The sequence below is a fragment of the Ambystoma mexicanum genome, chromosome 9 (assembly GCF_040938575.1).
Source record: "Ambystoma mexicanum isolate Mex_15411 chromosome 9, UKY_AmexF1_1, whole genome shotgun sequence".
NCBI classification, from domain to species: domain Eukaryota; kingdom Metazoa; phylum Chordata; class Amphibia; order Caudata; family Ambystomatidae; genus Ambystoma; species Ambystoma mexicanum.
Window position 1 is genome coordinate 82,994,622 of NC_090931.1, and position 23,533 is coordinate 83,018,154.

A 23,533-nucleotide genomic window follows, 5' to 3' on the forward strand; every position below is an offset into this window, starting at 1 on the left:
TGTTCCAGGTGCTCTTATCCCAAGAGGCTAAAATGATTTATATGAATCTTCAAACGGCTAGTGGAATTGACACATCACCCTAGCTTGAGTTTGGCAAGCCAGACCCGGCGGGCCACGCTGATGCCTCTTGTATAGGCAGCTTAATATGAGGCTTACTGATTTCCTGGGATGGGGCAGACCTGCACAACCATTTGAGCAAGACGACCTAATGGGCATTCTTGACAAAGGTCCACAAAAGGATCCTGTACTTCTTTTCATGTTGCCCTCCAAAAAAGCGGTATGGCAAATGGGGAGGTTCCAGAATCCAGTCCAGTGGTTAATAAGAACCTAACCAGAACATATATACCTTCAAGTAGCGATCCTAGCTACTTATATAAGCACCCAGCAGCAGAGACCCTGATGGTTCAAGCAGCGTTGGCTAATTCTAAACAGGCTGCATGCCCTACCATCCCATCAGCCAGGGATGATGAGCGTTCTGACACTTGGGCTAGGAGGAGCATGGCTCTCAAGTCTGCAAACGCCACTTTCGCCCTAGCAAAGTTTACATTGACCCCGTGGGACTGTATAGTAATGGCAGCTGATCATGTTCCCCAAGGGGAAGAAAGATGGCGTCCTGAATATAAGACAGTAAGACGGCTATGTGTGAGTCTCTTCAATCAGGATTGGACTCAGCTGATAACATCAGCAGAGCCATGGCAGCAAGCAATTTAATACGCAGATTTGCATAGTTGAAGTCAGGTTTTGCACCGGACATACAGTCTGGCTCCTCCATGCCCTTTGACGGCACTCAGCTGTTTGGTAGCAAGGCGGACGAGAGCCTGGAGAAGCTGCAGACCTCTAAGGCGGCAGCCAAATCCCTTGGGGCCACTATTAGATGGCCACAGCCATCTCACACCAGTGGACCATCTTGGCGGGGTAGGTCCTTTCACTTCTACTCCTCCGCTGGAAGAGCAAGAGGACTTGAAAGTCAAAGGGGCCAAAGAAGATTCCCGCGTGGTGGACGAGGGAGAGGCGCAAAGTCCACCCAAGCAACGGCTACCTTACCATCCACCAACTGCCTTAAAACCTCTCTAAGGCCTTGGCCCACAAGACCCCAGTGGGAGGCACTCTCAGAGCATCTGAAGGAATGGTAAGGTATTACTTTAGATGTGTGGGCGTTAGAAACAGTAGCCCTTGTTACTGCTTTCCGTTTTCAAAAAGACTCCTCCATCCACCGGAGAGTCACTTGTCCAACGTTCCGGATCCATTCCTTTTGCAGGAAGTTTTGAGCCTGCTAGAGAGAGGAGAAAAGGGTGGTATTCTCCCAAGAAGGACTGAGGATTGAGTCATCTTGGACTTGAGATACTTGAACAAGTTCCTCAGGAAGGACACGTTTAAGATGGTCACCCTTTCTCAGATCCTTCAGGCCCTCCAGCTCCAGGATTGGATGGTGCCATTGGATCTTCAGGGTGCTTACTTTCATGTGCCTATCCATCACAAGCACAGAAAGTACCTAAGATTCGCCGTTGGCAGTTCTTATCAGTTTCGAGTTCTGCAATTCAGGCTCGCCTCCGACCTGAGTGTTTTCACCAAGTTGATGGTGGTGGCATTGAGTCTCAGGAGAGGGGGTGGGAGGGTGATTCACGTGTACCAATATCTGGACGATCGGGAGAACGAGCCTTGATCATCCAAACAGGCCCTGGAACAGCTCAGCATAAACTGTCACTCGCTCCACAGACTGGCTTCTGCCTCAATTTCAAGAAGTCCCATATGATGTCATCTCAAAGACTGCCAACTCATCTGACTGGTCCTGGATGCATCCTTGGGAAAAGCCTTGCCACCCAAGGTGAGGGCTCGACACATTCTGCAGATGGTCACCAAATTCCACAGAGCCTAGCGTCTTCGGACCGTTGACGTTTTGAGGTTGCTAGGGCTCATGGCTTCCTGTATTATTCGCCTGAGAATAAGATCCCTTCAATGGGCTCTCAGGACACAGTGGTCTCAATCCTTGTGAAAGATGTCCGAACTACTTCAGATTCCGGGCAGGGTTGCACAGGATCACCTGTGGTGGACCAGCGAGAACAATATTCTGAAGGGAGAACCTTTTTTGCCAACCATGGTCTGAGATAACACCTCAATTGCAGGGTGAGGAGCCCATGCCAATGATCTGACAATCTGAGTCCAAACTACACATCAATATTTTAGACCTGAGAGCGATCAGACTGGCGCTGAAGGCTTTTCTTCCCTCTGTATTTGGAAAGAATGTCCTGATAATGACGGACAACACAGTGGCCATGTACTACCTCAACACAAAAAGGGGGGTAGCGTCACTACCACTGTGTAGAGGCAATGCATCTCCGGTTCTGGGCAATTCAAGAAGGAATCTTTCGGCAGCTCACCTAGCTGGAGAGGAGAACGCAGTGGCAGGAGCTCTGAGCAGGCAGGGCAGTCTCCCACGAGTGGAAGTAAAGTCAGGAAGTCCAAGAGATATTCAACCTTTGGGTAATCCCTAAAGTGGATCTGTTTGCAAGCGGTGCCAACTGCAAGTGCAAACTGTTCTGCTCCAGGGAATTTCCCCCAAGTGGAGTTATAGGGTATGCGTTCATGGTGGACTGGGAGTTTTCACTCCTGTACGGGTTTCCTCCGGTCCCATTCATTGTTCATGCGATCAGGAGGTTGAGAAAGTTTGGTAAATCTGTGATCCTAAATGCTCCAGATTGGACCAGGACGACGTGGTAGCCGGACCTTCTGGACAAGTCCATCTACCCTCCAATTAGTCTTCCACAAAGAGAGTACTTTCTCTCGCGAGAGGGTCAGGTTTTCCATCTAGAGGTCAAGACACTAAACCTTCACGCATGGTTTGAGACGTTGAGATGTAAGGATTGGGGCCTCCCAGATGACGTAATGGAGATTTTGCTTTCGTCCAGAAGGCCAGCAACGAAGTCCTTGACCACTGCAGTTGGAACCAATTCTGTAGCCGGTGCAGGGAAAATAACGTGGATCCTTTTCAGTGAAATACACCTATGGTGTTGTCCTTTCAGTTACACTTGGCAAATCTGGGCCTCCAGATTGGAACAATGCAGTTTTTTGCCACTGCTTTCTATCGCACATCTGACAAGTTATCCTATTTCAAAATGCTATTAATCATTCCATTCCTTGAGGGGCTCACTAACATGTTCCCTCCTACAGCTTTTCAAGTGCTGGTATGGGATCTCAATCTTCTGTTGAAATTTGTAATGAGCGCTCCCTTTGAGCCACTGCCATTTATGCCGATTAAGGCTACTAACATTTAAAACCATTCTGTTGCATTGAGATCAGCCCGCTGGGTGTGAGTTGAAGACCTTATCTAGTAAGCCCCAATTTACTATTTTTCATAAAGACAAGGTTGTCTTTGTTTTTTTTAAAACCAATATTATAACAATGTTATATTGTAACTTATTAAACACAAGGCTAACTTTGAACAAATGTTATGACTTATTTTACATGCATACACATGACAATGCGCAAACTATTATCTGCTTGTTCCCCCCCACGCCCCCCAACTCCCCCCACCCACATCACGGCCTATTCCACATGTAGTACCTCAAATCACATTCCATTTGACTGTACAAAGTAGATGTATGTATCACTATTCAGTCTATTGCGACAGAGCCTTTATTACTGCGTGTGTGCGTGTCGCTATGCATAGAGGCCAACAGTTCCTGAAGCATAAGCCTCCAAGAGTCCAAGTCTACATTTTGTTCTCCTTGGCCTCAAAGGGCTGTTTCTTGCCACACAGAGGTCTTTGCCAGTGTCCACTTTTGGAGGTCATTCCAACACAGACCCTTGTGTGCTTTCCAGCCCATCTCAATCCTACGTTTTGCTAGGATATATGGTAGGTCTTTCAATTTATTGACATGTTTTACCTGCTTCAGTTGTGGTAAAATGCCGAGCATATAGGTTGTGGGCGATTGCGTATCCAATATTCTACTTGCCTTGGCTAGGACCTGTGCTATGTCTTCCCAGTACTGTTGGATCTTCCTGCAAGTCCAGAACATATGTACTATGTCTGCATTAATCGGTCCACGTTTCGTGCAGGTTTGTTTTGTTGCCTGGCTGAATATGGCGATTTTGTTGGGAGTTAAATACGCCCTGTGGGTTATAATACAATTGTATATACTGAAGTTTTGAATTTCTGGACACTTTATTATATCACTCCACACCAGTCCTCATCTGTCAATTGTTCCTGCAGATTTGCTTCCCAGCGACGCCGTGCTAATGCAAGCATATATCTGCGCTGACACATCAATAGTTCTTATATTCTCGATACTGCATGCTCTCCTGAAATAGTGTTTCTATTGTTTCATGCTGCTGCAGTTTACTATCGGTTTCTGGCCACTTCTGCTTTAACCTAGGCGTGAACCATATATTATATGTTCCCCCCCATGTAAACCAGTTTGAGGTGAGTGCGCCGAAGTGCATTAGCCTCCTCTCCTGTAGTAAATCTCCCACTGTCACTACCCTCATGTTGTATTCCCAGTAATTCCTCACAATTAACCTGAACTGTGGCCCTCCGCCTTTAGTGTTACCAGTGAAACTGGGAAGAATAGGGTGTGTTTTTCTCTAGCAAGCGACAAGCCTTACGCCATATCGTCCTCCCCAGCATCAGCGGAGGTTTCGACTTTGTGGCGTCTGGATCCATATGTCATGATGCCTACCTCTAAGGAGCCAGGCCGGGCCCAGCAACCCCAGAGTCAGACCTCATTTTCCCCAGGGAAGTCTCAGCGGGCCCAAGTCTGGGCCCTTTGGACTCAGTTCTTGCGCCTTAGGCGCCAGGCTCATAGCGGACCCCAGTCCTGGCGCCTTAGGCGCCAGGCTCATAGAAGAGGATATGTGTTTAAGTGCTTGGGTGCACACTTACCTGATGCAGACCTTGCTGCTTCATCCAGGCCCTCTTGAGGCCTGAATGGGACTACTTAACCTGTAGGACTACTTTACCACCCGGGTGTGGTCGGGGAAGGATACATACCTGATTGGTGGAAGGATACATACCATGAACTTCTTCCAAGGCTATTTAAACCCCACCCGAACAGCCACACATGCTTTGCGTTGTTCTGCACCTAGCAGCTGGACGCTCACCGTGTCAGCTCCTGCATCCTGACTTCAGCTACGCCTGCCAGCACCCTGGAACACCTGCAAGGGGAGAAAGGAAGAGAATAGGAGAAGAAAAGCCCTTACCTGCTAAATCTGCATCCCGGAGTCATTTCTCCAACGGCCCTGAAAAGGAAGACATCATTTTAAAGGCATTTCGTTTCGATCGCTGCAGCGCTGCATTTTACTCACCTTTGCAAGGCGCTTCCATCTTCAGATGCGATCTTCCGGATTCAGCTACGCCCCGGCGCCTAGAGGAAAAAAGACGAGAACAAAGGTGAGAGGGAGAAAAGGAATAAGGAAAGCTCAGTTTCCTTTTAAGTCTTACCTGTTGGATTATTCCCACTGCATTTCGGGTCCTGCCGCTTCCTGGCATCTCCGGACCCCGGCCCCTATGGGGAAAAAAGACAAAGACATTGAATGAGCGAATGCAAAGACATTACCTGAGCGCTCATCCAGAACTGTTTCACTTCGGGTCGGCGCCATATCTCCGGCACTCTGAACCCCGGCCCCTAAGGGGAAAAAGACATAAGCATTAGCGCTTGCTGCAATTAGACAACGAACATTATTATTAAGCTTGAACTTTTGAACAGAACTTTTACAGCGCCTTACCTGAACAGTCAAGCTTACCTGAACTCCCATCAATCCTCAATCCAGTGAAGTAACTGGGTTTCAACGCGCCCCTGCATCAGAAGCAGGATGGAGAGCTCATCCTTCCAAACCCTAAAGTGAGGCTTCACGGGGAATCGTGGAGGAGGTATCGGAGGGTTGGAAGGGAGTGGGAGGCTTGAGCATTGTTCCACAGTTGGTAATACTCCCTTTTCACGCACAGGAGGGTATCCAACGAGCCAGTGAAGCCAGAATAGAGGGGCCCTTCCTGTCCATCTTCAGAGTTCTGCGCCTTCGACGCCGCACCTCCGTGGGAACCAGGTGAGCGTTACAGAACGCGAAGCCTTACCACAATTTCCCACCTGGGCGCTATGGAGACTTCCGAGACAGATCAGCTGGCCCATCTTTTAGGGGAATTACAGGCAGAAGTGCACTCAGCCCGCCAGGAGACTAATGCTCTCAGAAGGGAACTAATCCTATCCAAGGAAAGAACTGATGATCTGGCCAAAAGGTTATTGCAGGGCCAGGCAGAGCACACTCCTTTACCTGTTTCCGGAGATATTTCTACAACAATGGGTTCGAATAACCCGGTACAAATCAATCTACCTGGACACATGCCTTTGACCCCGCCGGAACGTTTTGCGGGGATCCCAAGAAATATGCCGTTTTTTTTGAACCAATGCCGTTTACACTTTTTATGCAGGCCCGGGGCCTTCCCCAACGACCAGACCAAAGTAGCCTTTGTACTATCTTACCTCAGTGGCTGTGCTGCCGATTGGTCTATTCCATTGGTAAATCAGGATGATCCCATTCTCGGGGATTTCCAGGGCTTCCAGGCCAGCATGGAAAGATTGTTCGCTCGACACTCGCAGGGACAGGCCCTTGACAACGAACTGCTATCCTTACGACAAGGTAATCAGGATCTTTTGTCCTATATCGCCACCTTTAATAGACTAGTTGTGGAAACCGGATGGCCTGAAAATAAAAGGATCACATTGTTTCATCGAGGCCTGCGCGGAGAGCTTAAAGATGTTATAGCTCAGATAGTAGATCCACCCCAGGCCTGCGCAGACTACATAGACTTAGTGGTTCAACTTGATCACAGACTTCAAAATAGAAAAGCAGATCGGCACAAGTATGAAACCAGAGTACCTATCAAGACCCACGTTAACTCCAAGAGTACTGACGTTTCCGAACCTATGCAAATTGGCAGTGTTAAAGGACCATTAACACAGAAGGAACGAGAGAGAAGGCGACAAATGCAACTTTGTCTGTATTGCGGAACTTCCGGTCACTTTCTTCAAAGTTGTCCAGTTAAACCACCCAAGAAGGTGGTTGGAGCCACTGATAACGAGTTATTGACACCTGGTTCGGCAAACGACCTAGCCCGACAAGCGTAGGGGTCCACTTGCCGAGCTTGAAAACAAACTCTTTGACCTCGCATTTTGTCATGCCTATGGTGCTTGTGAACCCAAAACAGCCTCAGCAGTTGCATGCTATAAAAGCATACATAGACAGTGGAGCTATTGGAAATTACATAGACCGTGAATTGGCTTCCAGGATTAAGCTTCCTCTCCGCCCGAAAGTAACCCAAGATGTAATTACTACAGTTGATGGAACCGAAATGGCCTCAGGGCCTGTAACGCATTCCACAGTTGAAATCACTCTGGTGGGTCAGGACGGACATCGGGAAGCAATCGTGTTTGATGTGATCAAGGCCCCACAATTTCAAGTACTTCTTGGAATCCCTTGGTTAGAAACACATCCGAGAATAGAATGGCGAGCAAAGAAGTTAACTTTTCCTGATTGTGAACTAACCTGTTACCCAAGGAATCCAGCTATTGGTCTAGCCTCTGTAACTTCCACCCCTGTACAGCTACCATCTGAATACCAAGAATTCCAAGACGTTTTTCAGAAAGAGCAGGCTAACACCTTACCTCCCCATCGATCTTACGGTTGCCAAATCGACTTGGTACCCAATGCACAACTACCTTGTAGTAGGATTTATGCTCTTACTGAACCTGAGAACCTGCATTTGCGCCAGTATTTGGATCAATACCTGGCCAATGGTTTCATTCGCCCATCAAAGTCACCAGTCTCTTCCGCTTTGTTCTTCGTACCTAAAAAGGAAGGAGACCTTAGGGCCTGTATTGACTACCACGCCCTAAATCAGATAACGATTAAGAATAGTTACCCTTTGCCCCTGATACCTGAGCTTATTGACCAAGTAAAAGATGCTCGTGTGTACACCAAGTTAGATCTCCGAGGAGCTTACCACCTGGTACGTATAAAAGAGGGCGACGAGTGGAAGACTGCATTCCGCACCAAATTTGGGCTCTTCGAATATCAAGTAATGCCCTTCGGTTTGTGCAACGCACCTGCCGCCTTTCAGTACTTCATGAATGATGTTCTTCGGGAACTTATCGATGTTTGTGTCATCGTTTATATTGACGACATCCTGGTGTATTCCTCCTCAGAATCTGATCACAGAAACCATGTTAGGGCAGTTCTTGAGAAATTGCGCCAGCACAAATTATTTGCCAAGCTCGAAAAATGCGTTTTTCATACCACAGAAGTGGAGTTTCTCAGGATTCATCCTGACACCTCAAGGAATCCGAATGGACTCGCGGAAAGTGGACGCCATTCTCAAATGGCCATCTCCTAGCTCTGTGAAGGGAGTGCAAAGCATGCTTGGCTTTGCCAATTTCTATCGAAGGTTCATCCCGGAATTTTTTCGAACTGTTCAACCCATCACAGCTCTCCTAAAGAAAAAATAAACGCTTTGAATGGACTCTTGAGGCTGAACAATCCTTTCAGGACCTGAAAACCAAATTCACCTCTGCACCTGTATTGAAGCACCCGCGCCCAGATCTCCCTTACACCGTGGAAACCGATGCATCCAGTTCGGCCATGGGAGCTGTCCTGTCGCAAAGAGACCCAGAAACTAACCAACTACACCCTGTAGCCTTTTGGTCCAGAAAATTCTCTCCACCTGAACTCAATTACGCAATTACCGACAAAGAACTACTGGCTATTAAATCAGCTTCCAAGGCTTGGCGTCACTATCTTCTCGGTGCAAGACACACCATCACCGTAATTACGGACCACAGAAATTTGCAGTATTTAAAGACGGCCAAAGCTCAATCTTCGCGACAACTCCGATGGGCTTTATTCTTTGCGGAATTTGATTTTGTAATTACCTATCGCCCTGGCTGCAAGAATGGTAAGGCAGATGCCTTATCCCGGATAGGCATGGAAGAACCCAATTCGAGTTTAGGACCTGTGCCAATCATACCGGAACAAAGAATTCTGGGCTTGACTTCATTGCAAACCATTGAGGACATCCAAGCTCAAGTAAAACAGCTTTTTGACTCTTCTGCCTTACTGGAATGGAGTGAAAAGGGTCCTCACTACACCGTTAAGGATGATTTACCCTACTTCCAAGAGCGGTTATTTCTGCCAAGTAAAGAATTGCAGGAACTTGTCATTACCCGTCATCATGAATCATTAATGGAAGGACACCCCGGTATCGCGAAAACAGAAGAAAAGATCAAACGCCACTTCTGGTGGCCTTCTTGGAGAAAAGACATAGTCATTTGTGTCGTCTTGCGGAATCTGTGCCCAAAATAAGAGTCAAAAGAAAAGGCCAGCCGGCCTACTTCAACCTTTGGACATTCCACCAGCACCATGGCACACCTTGTCAATGGACTTTATAACTGACCTGCCTCCTTGTGGTGGTTACAACACGATTCTCGTAATAGTGGATCTATTCTCCAAAATGGCCCATTTTATCCCTTTAAAAGGATTGCCGTCAGCTTCCACCTTGGCCAAGGAATTTATGGAAAATATAGTGCGGTTACATGGTTTCCCTTCCATATTAGTCTCAGACCGTGGAAGTCAATTTATCTCCCACTTTTGGAAGAAATGTTGCCAACTAGCACAAATAGATGTGCGGTTATCCACCAGCCACCACCCCCAGACCGACGGACAAACCGAGAGAACCAATCAGACTCTCGAGCAATATCTGCGGTGCATGTTACACCAATCCGAGTTGAATTGGAAGGACATCCTTTGGATTGCAGAATATGCATACAACAATTCAGTGCATTCTGGAACCGGACAGACTCCTTTTTATACCCTGTATGGTCACCATCCTCGGACCTCGGACCTCGATCCACCTCTGACCCTGGAGATGCCTGCAGTAAATCACCTACATTCCACAATAACCCAAGCCTTCAAAGAAGCTACAACCCACTTACAGCAAGCCAAGAAAAAGTATAAAGAAAACGCTGATTTGCACCAAAGTAAAACTCCTCCTTACCAAGTAGATCAGGTATGGCTAGCAACTAAACATCTACCCCTCAAGGGTCAGCGAATCTTTAATCCCAGATTCATTGGGCCTTACCCCATCAAAGCTATTATCAACCCAGTGGCCTTTAAACTCGATTTACCATCCAACATGCGGATTCATCCCGTTTTTCACGCATCTCTTCTAAAACCAGCACAACCTGGAACCAGACTGTCTGAGCCCCCAGGCCCTGTCCAAATTGATGGAGAATTAGAATTCGAAGTGAAAGACATTTTAGATTCCAAGATAGTTAAGTCGAAACTCTTCTATCTTGTTGATTGGAAAGCATATGGACCTCAGGAAAGATCTTGGGAACCCAGTAACTATGTTCACGCACCACGATTAATTCAATGATTCCATCGAAGATTCCCGCACAAACCAAAACCCCCGGAGGAAAAGACCTTGGGAGGGGCCTTGAGGGGGGGGGGGTACTGTCATGATGCCTACCTCTAAGGAGCCAGGCCGGGCCCAGCAACCCCAGAGGCAGACCTCATTTTCCCCAGGGAAGTCTCAGCGGGCCCAAGTCGGGGCCCTTTGGACTCAGTTCTGGTGCCTTAGGCGCCAGGCTCATAGCGGACCCCAGTCCTGGCGCCTTAGGCGCCAGGCTCATAGAAGAGGATATGTGTTTAAGTGCTTGGGTGCACACTTACCTGATGCAGACCTTGCTGCTTCATCCAGGCCCTCTTGAGGCCTGAATGGGACTACTTAACCTGTAGGACTACTTCACCACCCGGGTGTGGTCGGGGAAGGATACATACCTGATTGGTGGAAGGATACATACCAGGAACTTCTTCCAAGGCTATTTAAACCCCACCCGAACAGCCACACATGCTTCGCGTTGTTCTGCACCTAGCAGCTGGACGCTCACCGTGTCAGCTCCTGCATCCTGACTTCAGCCACGCCTGCCAGCACCCTGGAACACCTGCAAGGGGAGAAAGGAAGAGAATAGGAGAAGAAAAGCCCTTACCTGCTAAATCTGCATCCCGGAGTCATTTCTCCAACGGCCCTGAAAAGGAAGACATCATTTTAAAGGCATTTCGTTTCGATCGCTGCAGCGCTGCATTTTACTCACCGTTGCAAGGCGCTTCCACCTTCAGCAGCGATCTTCCGGATTCATCTACGCCCCGGCGCCTAGAGGAAAAAAGACGAGAACAAAGGTGAGCGGGAGAAAAGGAATAAGGAAAGCTCAGTTTCCTTTTAAGTCTTACCTGTTGGATTATTCCCACTGCATTTCGGGTCCTGCCGCTTCCTGGCATCTCCGGACCCCGGCCCCTATGGGGAAAAAGACATAAGCATTAGCGCTTGCTGCAATTAGACAACGAACATTATTATTAAGCTTGAACTTTTGAACAGAACTTTTACAGCGCCTTACCTGAACTCCCATCAATCCTCAATCCAGTGAAGTAACTGGGTTTCAACGCGCCCCTGCATCAGAAGCAGGATGGAGAGCTCATCCTTCCAAACCCTAAGGTGAGGCTTCACGGGGAATCGTGGAGGAGGTATCGTGGAGGGGTGGAAGTGAGGCTTGAGCATTGTTCCACAGTTGGTAATACTCCCTTTTCACGCACAGGAGGGTATCCAACGAGCCAGGGAAGCCAGAATAGAGGGGCCCTTCCTGTCCATCTTCAGAGTTCTGCGCCTTCGACGCCGCTCCTCCGTGGGAACCAGGTGAGCGTTACACCATATCGCCTCTTTTAGAAACAATCTGGTGCAAGCGGCTGAAGCAAGTGTCTTGGGACTGTTCGTCTGACAGCCAGTTGAAAATAAATTGTAGTTGGCTTGCTACAACGTATGCTTCAAAATTGGACACCTTTATACCTCCCTGGTCGTATGGTCTATGCATTTTTGTGAGTTTCATTCTGCATCTAGAGTTGTGCCATTAAAAACCCACGACTTGTAGTGTCCAGTTTCTTAAAGAAGCTCTAGGAATGTCGTACGGGACGTTAGTGAAAAAGTGAAGTAACCTTGGGAGCACACCATCTTTACCAATGGTGCTCTACCCATCAGTGAGAGCGGAAGTCTAGCCCAAAACTTTATCTACCGCCTTCTGTGTGTTTTGTATGTGTTGTGTCTTGAAGTCGTGGAAGATTTCCACTCCCAGGTATTTGAATGTGTTCACGTCCCACTTAACCAATAGAACTGGCAGTGTGTTCAGAGGTTTACCTTTATACCCTGCCAAGCGAAACGAGCACAATTTCTGCATGCTAATCATGATGCCTGAAAGGTCTGGCTAGCGGTCTTTCTGGTTCAACATTCTTTTTTGCCAAAATTTGTATCTGATTTTTCTTTATCCACAAAATTGTACTACCAACATTGTATCCGCCTCCTCATCCTAACAAGGAAGAGGAAAGACTACATATGCTTGATCCCAGAAAGACTTTGAGCTTTTATATCTGGCCTAAATACAACAGCATGACAAGCTTTTCATCGGGTACACTGGACACAAACTGGTGCTTCCAGTTACAAAACAAGCTTTGTCCAGATGGATAATTCTTGCTATTACTGAATGCTACAGATTGTCTGGAAAAAATACCCCTGAAGGCCTGAGAGCTCATTCCACAAGGGACATGGCAACATCTGCTCTGCAAAGAGGGGTGCCTATAAAAGACATCTGTGTGGCAGTCGCTTCGTCTACAATACACTCAGCATTACAGTCTGGATTTATTCTCTAGCCAAGAAGGAGAATTTGGAAAAGCTGTCCTATATTCAATTCATGACACATCTTAAATGTGAAGTCTTACTCCCTCCTCCGAAACAAAACACTGCTTTGGGAGTCCATCTAAACATGAAGAATACGTGGGAGGACACAATCCATTTGAGGACAAGTTACTTACCCCTGGTGATGTTCTTTTGACTGGACGTTCCTCCCACATATTACTCCTCGCCCCTCCCAACCTACCCACTGTAGAATTTCCAGGCATTACATTTTACGCTCTTTCAGATTCTGGTACAGTCTGGAACTCATCAATGCTGTTATTCTATAGGAGGAAGGCATAATAACAGAACTGAAGCCAACCGGCACTGCACAGGCTATGTATACTGACTATGATGTTGACCCTGGGATGGAAACACTCGATGGACATCGAGTCGACCGCATCGACCCACACCGCCCTCTGCCGAAAATATTTTGCTGAAGCTGGAAGGATATCTGTCTAAAGATGAGGAATATGTTGGAGGAACATCCAATTGAAAGAATGTTACCTGGGGTAAGTAACTTTGTTCTCTTCCAATGTCCATCTACCACCCCCAACATCCTGCATGGTGGTCCCCTTACATTCATTCAAGATGATCGGCAACTGTAGGGATTTGGGAGCTAATCAGATTAAGTAAAATGACTTCCTACATCACAAGGAACCATTTACTTCAGTTAAGAATCCCGTATCCACTGTTTGTAGCGCAGTATTGGCAGTTCCATTGGTTTACATTCCCTTGATGGCTTTTGTTTCCATATGACCAAGATTGGTCCTAAAGGATACATGTGGCATCATTATCATTTAGTTAATGGCTGTTGCTAAGAGCTCATTTTCTAAAGCAGAGGTGTTTGAAGAATGTCTGCACGAACAGGGATGTGTTATCTGGGATATAAAATTGCAGACAGTTTTCATCTGCACAAGCTTGTCCAGGGATCAGGTTATTGCTCAATTTTACACGAGTTAATCTCCAGAATTATCTGTGTGGAATAGAAAATGCTCATCCCTGTTTTTCACACAAGTCAAAGGTGATTTGCATAATACTGCTATTCTCACTGTTTGAGAATCATGGTCTAAGCTTTTTTTTTATTATTCCTTTCAGCTGGAAAAGGGAGCAAAATAAAATCCCACATCATTATTGGCACACCAGGAACAATGCTGGACTGGTGCTTCAAACTAGAGCTTTTTGATGTGTCCAAGATCTGTGTGTTTGTCCTAGATGAAGCTGATGTAATGATTGGCACGCAAGGATATTCTGACCAGAGCGTTCGAATCAAAAGGTAATTTGTCGTAACCTCCACCCTGTTTTTTGCAGATCAAAAAATGTCCTACATGCATTTGAATGCGCTTGACCTTTGGTGGATGTCTTTGAGGGACACATGCATTAGGTCCTTCACTTTCTGAATCTGCAGGTCGACATGAAACATGGCACCATTTACAATATTTTCTAAATCGGATTTGATTTTTTCCCTCCCTTATACAAAACTCAGCACTTCTGCCTCCAGGCGGTTTTTTAATTCCCTCAGCTTCCATTTGAATCCTTCTCCATCGGAAGTCTTTCTCTAGGTTCCAAAATATGTACTTTAAATTCAGACAGCTGTAACTTGGCTTTCTCTAACAAACTTATTTTCTGGCAAATACGTGTTTACATTGCCAAAGTTAAAGAAGCAAAACCTGAGAACAAAGATACATCTGGAAAATGGGTGAGATGGGAGCAGAATGTGCTATTCTACTTTGGTAGAGATGCAGGAAAAAATACTTTAATCTTTCAAAACGTTGCCTGCTTGCTCCTACGCTAGTGTAAGCTGGGAAACTGCTCTTTTCCATAAAATAAAGCTGCCATAACATTTTGGAACCAAACCTTTATTCATATCAAAGCAATAGTCTGAACTTCTTTTTGTGTCTTTCACAGTTCAGGTGCGTTTTCAGTTCAATAATTTTCTTTAAATTTTCATTTTTGTTTAATTGTCCATCGCTTTCCTCAATGCTTCTTTCGTTACACCACAAGAATGTTTGGATATTTTTCCCAACGGTTTACGTTACCGTTGGGATTGCATGCTGGAGAGAATTTTAAAGTCCATAACTCTTCTTCCATGACCAGCCCATAAAAAGCCCACAAGCTGGCAATGTGGCAAAGTTGCTGACACACTGCCCAGCCACCCTCACAGAGCCCAGTACCACCTCCTCACTAACATCCAAGGTGGGCATGGGGTGCAGATGAGAAGGGGTCATTAAATTGGACAAAACTGCTTGTTCTCCTTGTTCCGGATTTTTAGTGCGGGCCTGGTTACCCACCTGTTCGTTGCACATTTCTGAGATTCTGGTCAATAAATACTTGGGGCTAGTTTTCTCCATCTATCCCCTCACCCTAGATAGGCGGAAAACCAGCTCCAACTTGGGTTAGTCACTTCACGAGGGATAATTGGTGTCGGGTGGTGGGTAAGTACAGCTAAATCATTTGGCTTCTAAAAGGAATTTAAAGTACAATTTAGGTGTCTGGACTTTTTTTGTGTACACAGCCTACATTAGTCCTGATTAATTTGCCCACTTGATCCTTTTTTGGATTTTGTGAGAAAAAAAAAATCCTTCAATATCAGACCTTGCCAGACAATGCCACGGTGGTACCGAAGAGGATCTGAAAGGCCTTGGCCCAGCTCTATACAGATATCCACTAACCTGGGGTTGATCAGGAACCAGCAGAATACTATATAGCGGCCTATGTTCTTGACAGCCATGTGCGTGAGCTGCTTTTCCTTTACACTCTGGAAGTTTGACCCAGAAGCATGATTAAAAAAAAGCAGTGTCAAGCATGGTACCAAGGTTTCTTTTGTAAAGTTATCCGTGTCGGACTATGTCCTGTTCTGAAAAAGGACAATGCACCATGAAGACAAAAGAACCACGGAAGCGTGTATTTCTTTGAGATCAACTGTTGCTTCCCTGTGCAGTCTTTAGTAACAGTTTTCTGATTGCTGTGCACTTGCAGTAGTATCACAAGAGTCTTGTGGACAAGGGGATCTCCATTTCCGATAGGACCTTTATGGGGGTGCTCCTTTCACTCCTTATTTTAATTCCAGTTGTCGCAAATTATGGAGATTGTGCCTATGTCCAAATTGGTGCACAGATCTTTTGACTTTTAAATGGCATAGGCGTGTGACTTGTAATTTTCTGCTGTTGATTGGGCCCTGTTCTTAGTTTCTATGGGCATAATTACTCTGGTGAGCAGCTTAGGTTTAACATTACTACTTTGGCATCTGACCTATTACTTGATATCTATTTGGATAGATCCTTGAATCTGCTTAGAGATCAGATGTTTACAGTCTCTATCGAACATAGCAATGTAGTAGAGCTGGTACTTGTGGATCCTCCTCGAGACCTTTCCCTGGTTGTGCCTTATGAGGCTCATGACCCCTACTGTGCCTGTCCTCCCTCCCCCACAAATAACCCCTGCCCCTTACAGGGGCAGATTCATGTGGTTTTGACATCTGTGGTAGATTGGCTTCTGTTCCTCCTCAAAATGTGTAGGGGCTTGAAGGTCAAGACCTGGAATTGTTGGATTTCTGGTGCAAGAATTTTAGTAAAGGGATTTCATTCATCTACTTATTCCCAGTAGAAAGTTCAGTTTTGGATTGTGCAGCACTTCTTAGTAAAGAGCCCTTTCAAATGGATTGTGTCCTCCAAAGAATTCCACACCTTTGACATGTAATATCCACAGCTGTGCACTTTGGAAACTTTTTTCAGCAGAGGGCGTCCTGCGTCGATGTCCCTCGAAGGCCTCTGTTGAGGGGGCGATTTCACCGGATGTTATAAATGGGACACACAGATGTGCAGGTCCGTCTTCTCAACATGCCCTTTGATGGTGCACATTTGTTTGGCAGCAAGGCTGACGAGAGCCTTGAGAGGTTGCAGACCTCGAAAGGTGCGGCTCAATCTTTAAGCGCAGCTGTGCGTCAACCTCCGCCTTTTCGTCTTAGGGGACAGCGATCGAGGGGAGGTTCTTTTCGTTACTACTCCTCCTTTGGTAGAACGAGAGGGGCCACCAGTTAAAGGGGCCAGCGAAAAAGTACCCGTGGTGGTCGGGGAAAACATGATGCCAAAGCCGCTCGGGCAGCTTCCTTTGTCTTCAGGCACTGCCGCAGCTGCTTCCCAACAGTCATGAGGCCATGTCCCTTGTTCGCCGGTTGGGGGGCAGACGGTCTCAGCATCTCGAAGAATGGCAAGCCGTTACTTCAGATGCGTGGGTTCTTGATACCATAGCCCACGGCTACTGCCTGCCCTTCCTTCCCTTCCTTCCTCACGACAATCCACCGAGGAAACTCTTTAAAGCTTCCGGATCCGTTCCTTGCGCAGGAAAACTTGTCCCTGCTAGAGAAAGGCGATTATAGAACTGGTGCCTGTAGCAGAGAGGAACAAGCAATGGTATTCCCCTTATTTCTTGATTCTGAAGAAAGACTGGGGATTGAGACCGGACTTGCATTGCTTGAACAAGCTTCTCGGGAAGGACAAGTTCAAGATGGTTACTCTTTCTCAAGTCCTCCAGGCCCTTCAACTTCACGATTGGTTGGTGTCTCTGGACCTACAGGATGCTTACTTTTATGTGCCGATTCATCCCAAGCACAGAAAGTACCTGAGGTTTGTGGCTGGCGCCTAACACTTTCAGTTTTGGGTTCTGCCGTAACAAGCGAATGGTGGTGGTGGCAGCGTACCTCAGGCGAGTGGGTGGTGGGGGTTCACATCTACCCCTACTTGGATGACTGGCTGATACGGGCACGCTCTCACCTGTCGCACCCTCCACAGGCTGGGCTTCACCCTGAATTTCAAGAACTCGCACCTGACGCCTTCCCAACAGCTCCAGTTCATCGGGGCTATGTTAGACACGTCCTTGGAAGTGCTCGCCTCCCAAGGTGGGGACTCATCACATTGTGCAGATGGTGAGCAAGTTTCAACATGCCCAGAGTCTCCCGGCTTTCAAATTCTTATGGTTGCTCGGCCTCATGGCATCCTGCATTTTTCTGGTGCCAGAACGCTGCAATGGGTCCTCAAAATGCAGTGGTCGCAGTTTTCGGGCAAGATGTCGGATCCCGTTCAGATTCCACTCTTGGTCTCCCAGGATTTTCTGTGGTGGGCCAAAGAGGGGAACCTGTTGAAAGGGGCGGCATGGGTTGTCAGGACCCGCAACCTTCACGCTTGGTATCTGAAAGATTGAGGTATAAGGATTGGGACCTCCCTGATGACGTGACGGGGGTATTGCTTTCGGCCAGGTGGCAAGCAACCAAATCCCAGTACTTTTGGTATAAGTTCTGCGACTGGTGCAGAGGACAAAATGTTAAAGTTTACCTGGCAGCGCTGTATATCTTCAAGCGCTCATCTGAAGAATGTTCTTACTTTAATATTCCTTTGATTTCCCAATTTCTTGTATTTGTATTTAATTTATTTATAAAGCGCTGCCCGGCCCAGGGGCATACGGGCGCATAAATTAGATCTGGTTGAAGTTAGAATCGAAGGCAGTCAAAAGGGTTACATTACATTACAGTTACAGGTAGGTACAATCTTAGTAAAGCAAATGGGTACATGCATAGACTAGTATAAATACATTACTTACAAGAATGTGCCAGTGACGGTCAATCATGCTGGGAGCAGGCGGTTAGGCTGTTGTTTTTAAATAGGTTAAAAGATGGTTCTGCTAGCAAAAGCGCAGGGATTGTGTTCCATAATTTAGATGCTTGTACAGGGAAGCTAGCACCACCCGAGTTATGAAGTTTGAATCTCGGTATGGACATGGTGTTAGCTTGTGCTGCTCTAAGTGGTCTTGAAGTGTAAGTTGGTTGGTGAGGTAGGCTGGTGCAAGGTTGGCCCGGGCTTTGTGTGTAAGGGCCAACATTTTAAGGGAAATTCTGTGCTTGACTGGGAGCCAGCGTATTTTGCGTCTGGTCTCGGAGATGTGCATCTTTTTGGGGATGTTGAGGTCGGCCCTAATGGCATTGTTTTGAATTATTTGCAGTTTGATATTTTTGTGGCTAGTACCTAAGTAAAGGGCATTACAATAGTCTATTTTAGATAGGACTAATGCTCTAGCAAGAGTAATGCAATTGGGTGAGGAGATGAACGGCCTACATGCAGTGATCAGTTTACAGGTGTAAGCTGCTGAAGATGCTACTGCATTAGTTTGTTTGGTGAAGGATAAGGTGCATCGATGTACACACCAAGGGTTTTGGTGTTATTTGACACGGGTATGAGATTGCCTTCTATGGTGAAGGATTTAAATGCGGGATTGAGATTTTTGAGTTTGGCGTGAGTGCCAAGGATAATCAACTCTGTTTTCTTGTCATTGAGACAGAGTCCATGATGTGCCATCCATGCTTGAATTACTGAGTAGATTTCATTAAGGGTTTTGCTGTCTGTTTCATAATTACCCGAGATAGGAATGAGTATCTGGGTGTCGTCCGCGTAATTGGTATACGTGACACCCAGATAGTCAAGGATATCAAAGAGGGGCTTTGTGAATACATTATAGAGTGTCGGGGACACGCAAGAGCCTTGCGGGACTCCACAGGGTACTGGTGAGGATTCGGCAGAATCAGTGGGAGAGAAGACCCTCATGGTTCTGTTCGCCAGGAAGGAACTGATCCAAGCCGTGGCTGCGTCAGAAAAGTGTGCTGCAGTTTTCAAGTGGTGACAGTGTTTGATGGTTGACCAAGTCAAAAGCTGCTGACAGGTCAAGCAGTAAGAGGAGTGCAAGTTTGCCATTGTCTTTCAGGATTTGGATCTTGGTATTGAGAACTATTAATGCAGTTTCCTTGCCGTGTTTCGTCGGAAACCTGATTGCCTAAGTCCTAAAAGGCCTCTTTAAAGGCCTCAGTAATGTGTTCCCGTCGCCCCCTTTCCAGGTGCTTGTTTGGGATCTGAATTTGGTCTTGAAATTCCTTATGGGTGCTCCATTTGAACCTTTGCACTCTTGTCCTTTGAAGTTATTGTCTTTGAAAACTGTGTTCTTGGTTGCGGTTACTTCCGCACGCAGAGTGAGTGAACTGCAGGCACTTTCCTCTAAGCCGTCCTTTACTGTATTCCACAAGGACAGGGTTTACTTGGGGTAAATCTGTCCTTTCTACCTAAGGTTGTGTCTGAATTTTTATTTGAGCCAGAAAGTGTTTCTTCTTTCTATCCTCCTCATCCTGGTAAGGAAGTGGAGCGACTCCATAGGTTGGACCCTAGGAGTGCTCTGAGATTCTATATTTCTAGGATGTCCAGGGTCAGAGTGGATGATCCACTCTTTGTGGGGTATGCTGGTCACCGATTGGGCCAGGCTGTTACAAAACCTTGTCCAGGTGGATTATCCTCACCATTACTGAATGTTATCCATTTGGCGGGCAAGGACCCTCCTGAAGGGTTGCAAGCTCATTCCACTAGGGGCTTGGCTACTTCCACAGCCCTGTAGAGGGTAGTTTCTATTCGGAATATTTGTGATGCAGCTACATGGGCTTCTATCCACACCTTTGTTAAACATTACTCACTTGGTACACTTCATGGTCCAGATATGGCCTTTCGTAAGGCGGTTCTTTATTCTGCAATCAGATTGGGTACTCTAAATTCTTTCCCTCCTCCATTTTCTGGTACTGCTTTAGGAGTCTGTCAAAGATGTGGAATACGTTGGAGGACACGATCCATTCGAAGAACAAGTTACTTACCAACTGGTAACGTTCTTTCGATTGGATGTCCTTCCACATCACCCTCCCGACCTTCCCCTCTAGAGAATTTCCTATGCAATTGCAGCTTAAGTTTCAGTATGTGCAGTCCTGCAGGCATTGGATATGTGCAGGTCACACGTTATGGAGGGAAAAACATAAACTGAGGCTACGGGCGCCGTGCGTCCTATTTATAACATCCAGTGACGTCACCCTCGACAGAGGCATTCGAGGGACATCGACTCGACACAGGACGCACTCTGCCGAAAAAGATTCTGAACTACACAGCTGTGCACATTACATGTCAAAGATGTGGAATACATTGGAGGAGCATCCAATTGAAAGAACGTTACCAGTTGGTAAGTAACTTGTTGTTCTCTCCTAAAAAACTAAATCATACCAACTAGTTTTGATATTTTGGTCTTGCCTATTTACATCACATTACTATGAAAGCTTGACCTTTAAAAACCCTAAAACAGAATACACCCTCATGAGGTTAAAAAGAATATGAAGAAGTGGCTCCATTAACCAAAGATCTAACTTCGATATGCCCACATACGCCAATGAAGTAACCGTCCATAGTCACCCATGACTCCTATACTTGACTCAACCACACCTTTACATTGCACCTATTGTAACGTCTGCCTCAGTCCACATTTGGATATTACTGGACAACCTTGTCTCTGCCTATGTTGGCTCTGTGAAAGGTTACCAGATGTGTACCTACATCCACTTGTTTTATGTTTGTTGTAATATGAATAACATTCAAGCACCAGAATTTCTGTTACTCAAGGTGCCTTAGTAAAAGCATCACCCACACTATATAACCCAACTGCGAGCTCAAACATCAGATACTAACCATTAAGTAAGCAGGCTTCTTGGATGTCTAACCTCACACAATGCTTCTTAATTGTACATATGCCACACAAACACTTTGAAACGGTACCCTTGCAAGTTAATGTATTATTAAAATCCAATATTTTTTTATTTTATTTTTATTTGTGTTAATTAGATTTTTACAAAAGCAAGTAAAGCAAATAAGTAGTAGACCTGTACATCAGAAAACGAAAAAAAGTCAAGAAAATTACAGGGTCACCATAGTTCATTTCAACACAACTGCATGACCTATATGTCCGTTGTTAGATCGTCGTGTATTCTGAAGATTGGATACTCGCTACTATGATTTGGTTGTTGGTAGTTTAGTTAAGAGGAGCGAAGAATTCACATATTGGATAATTTTAAAAATTGCCAGTAGCCATGAAATTCTGTCACCCGCCATCATTTTAAAATATTGGATTTTAAAATCCAATATTAATTTGCCCTCTAAGGATTTTGAGTAAGCAAATGTCAAACTGTCTCATACTTTAGCACTGCAAACATTACCCTAGAAGTGTAGAACAACATTGCAATATCATTTAATTGGCCTTTAAGGGGAAATGAAGATTGTGTTACGCTCACCTGGTCTCTGCGGGGACATTGGGGCACAGTGTGAGCCCTCCCAGGACTTGGCTCCCTTGGATCGACTCTCTACCCCAGCTGCTGCGAAATTGATGGCTCGGGATCCTGGTACTGCCCCTGAGAAGATGGGGGGGGGGGGGGGCAGTGAGAATGGCGTGGTGGTGTCGTGATCCCCCTCGACCCTTTAGTGCCAGAATGAAGTGAGCAAGAGTTTGCCCATGCAGGCTCACCTTTTTTAATGTAAGGATGAGCTCTCTGTCCTACTTTCTCTCAGCAGCTGTGCCATGGATGGGACCTAGTTGCGTCCCTGGTCCTTAGCGTGGTGGCCGAGACCAGCTGCAACCAATTCCGCTTTGAAGGTAGGTGTTTTATAACAATGTTTATTGTCTGTATCTTTTCTGGCGATTTCCTCAATGATTATTGTCCGTTACGTTATATTGTCCTTTCCTCTCCCTCTAGGTATGAAGATGTCCTACGAGCACATGGAGATGGAAGAGAGTCCAATCCGGAGAACCTACAAGAGGTAAGTGGACTTTCCAGACAGTGCGCAAAATTCACGGGTTGCGCTGCCCAGGGTTTAAAGTTTATGCAATTGCTAACATTGTGCTTTCTGTCTCCCTTGCATGTGCAGACAATCAGCAATTAAATGTAAGTGGTCCTCCGAACTTCTGCTGGTTGAAGGATCTGCGAGGATGCTGTGCCGAAAGATGACTCTGTGTGGATGGGAGTTCGGGACAGGTAAGGATGCCGGGCGCCGCCAGAGGGGGATTCTAGGAGACCGGTAAAAGGCGTGCGACCGCTGAAGAGTTGGTAGCGGGTAGCGGTGCTTCCAGCGATGGCGTGGCTGAACTTCGGCAAAGATGCGCGGTAGCTGAACTGCAGCGGTGGAAGCGGGTAGCAGTGCTCCCAGCAACGGCGTGGCTCATTCCAGGTAATGTGCAGGATGGGTTCTGGAGACTGAAGATGCTCGTGTTGGACTGGAACGGGTAAGGATCTGTATATGGCGGTAAGCATTACGCTGCTTCCAGCAGACTAACGCAAAGCGCCAGCAAGCGGGTGGGGCTGGCTTATATAGCCTGGTCCCAGCCACTCCCTTCAGGCCCCACCCTATTGCCCCACCTTGCCACTCCCCTGTCTTCTGTAGGGCCACGCCCGGCCTAGGGGCACGTGCTTCGTGCATACTGTGTGCAGAGCACACTTTGAAATGACCTTAGTGCCAGAGTCGCCAGGACTCGGTCCATTGGGACACTGCAGGATATAAAGTTAAAGGCCTTTGACAAGTGGCCATGACAGATTGCCCATGCTGAGAGCGCTGGATAGTATTGATTCTATTAAAAAAACAAGGGGGGGGGGGGGGGGAGTTTGAAAGATAGTGAGCTAAGACTCTGGGTAAGTCATAAGACGTGTAGACCCACTATCCGAGCTAGATTGCAAAGTGAAATAACCTTCTCTTCTACCACTCTCAGCTCTTTCTTTATGGCCATTATTTTCTGCGTTGGCAATTCTAGTGAGGCCTTTCTGGTATCTATAACTAAACCTAGCAATTCTATCCTCTGAACCGGTCGAAGGTCGGATTGCTCAGTGTTCACGACGAAACCGACAGAAGACACTAGGTTGCATACCCATGTGCCCTGTTCTTG

At 46.5% G+C, this 23,533-nt stretch overlaps 1 protein-coding gene across 4 annotated transcripts in view; it reads left to right on the forward strand.

The window, feature by feature from the left end:
* The window catches only part of DDX25 (DEAD-box helicase 25), a 1,022,381-nt gene that overhangs the window by 573,511 nt on the left and 425,337 nt on the right, over window positions 1-23,533 (forward strand). For all 4 annotated transcript variants that reach the window (XM_069617288.1, XM_069617290.1, XM_069617287.1 and 1 more), the window contains one exon: window positions 13,859-14,036. In XM_069617288.1, the coding sequence (XP_069473389.1) occupies window positions 13,859-14,036 (178 nt within the window). The remainder of the gene's footprint in view (window positions 1-13,858; window positions 14,037-23,533) is intronic.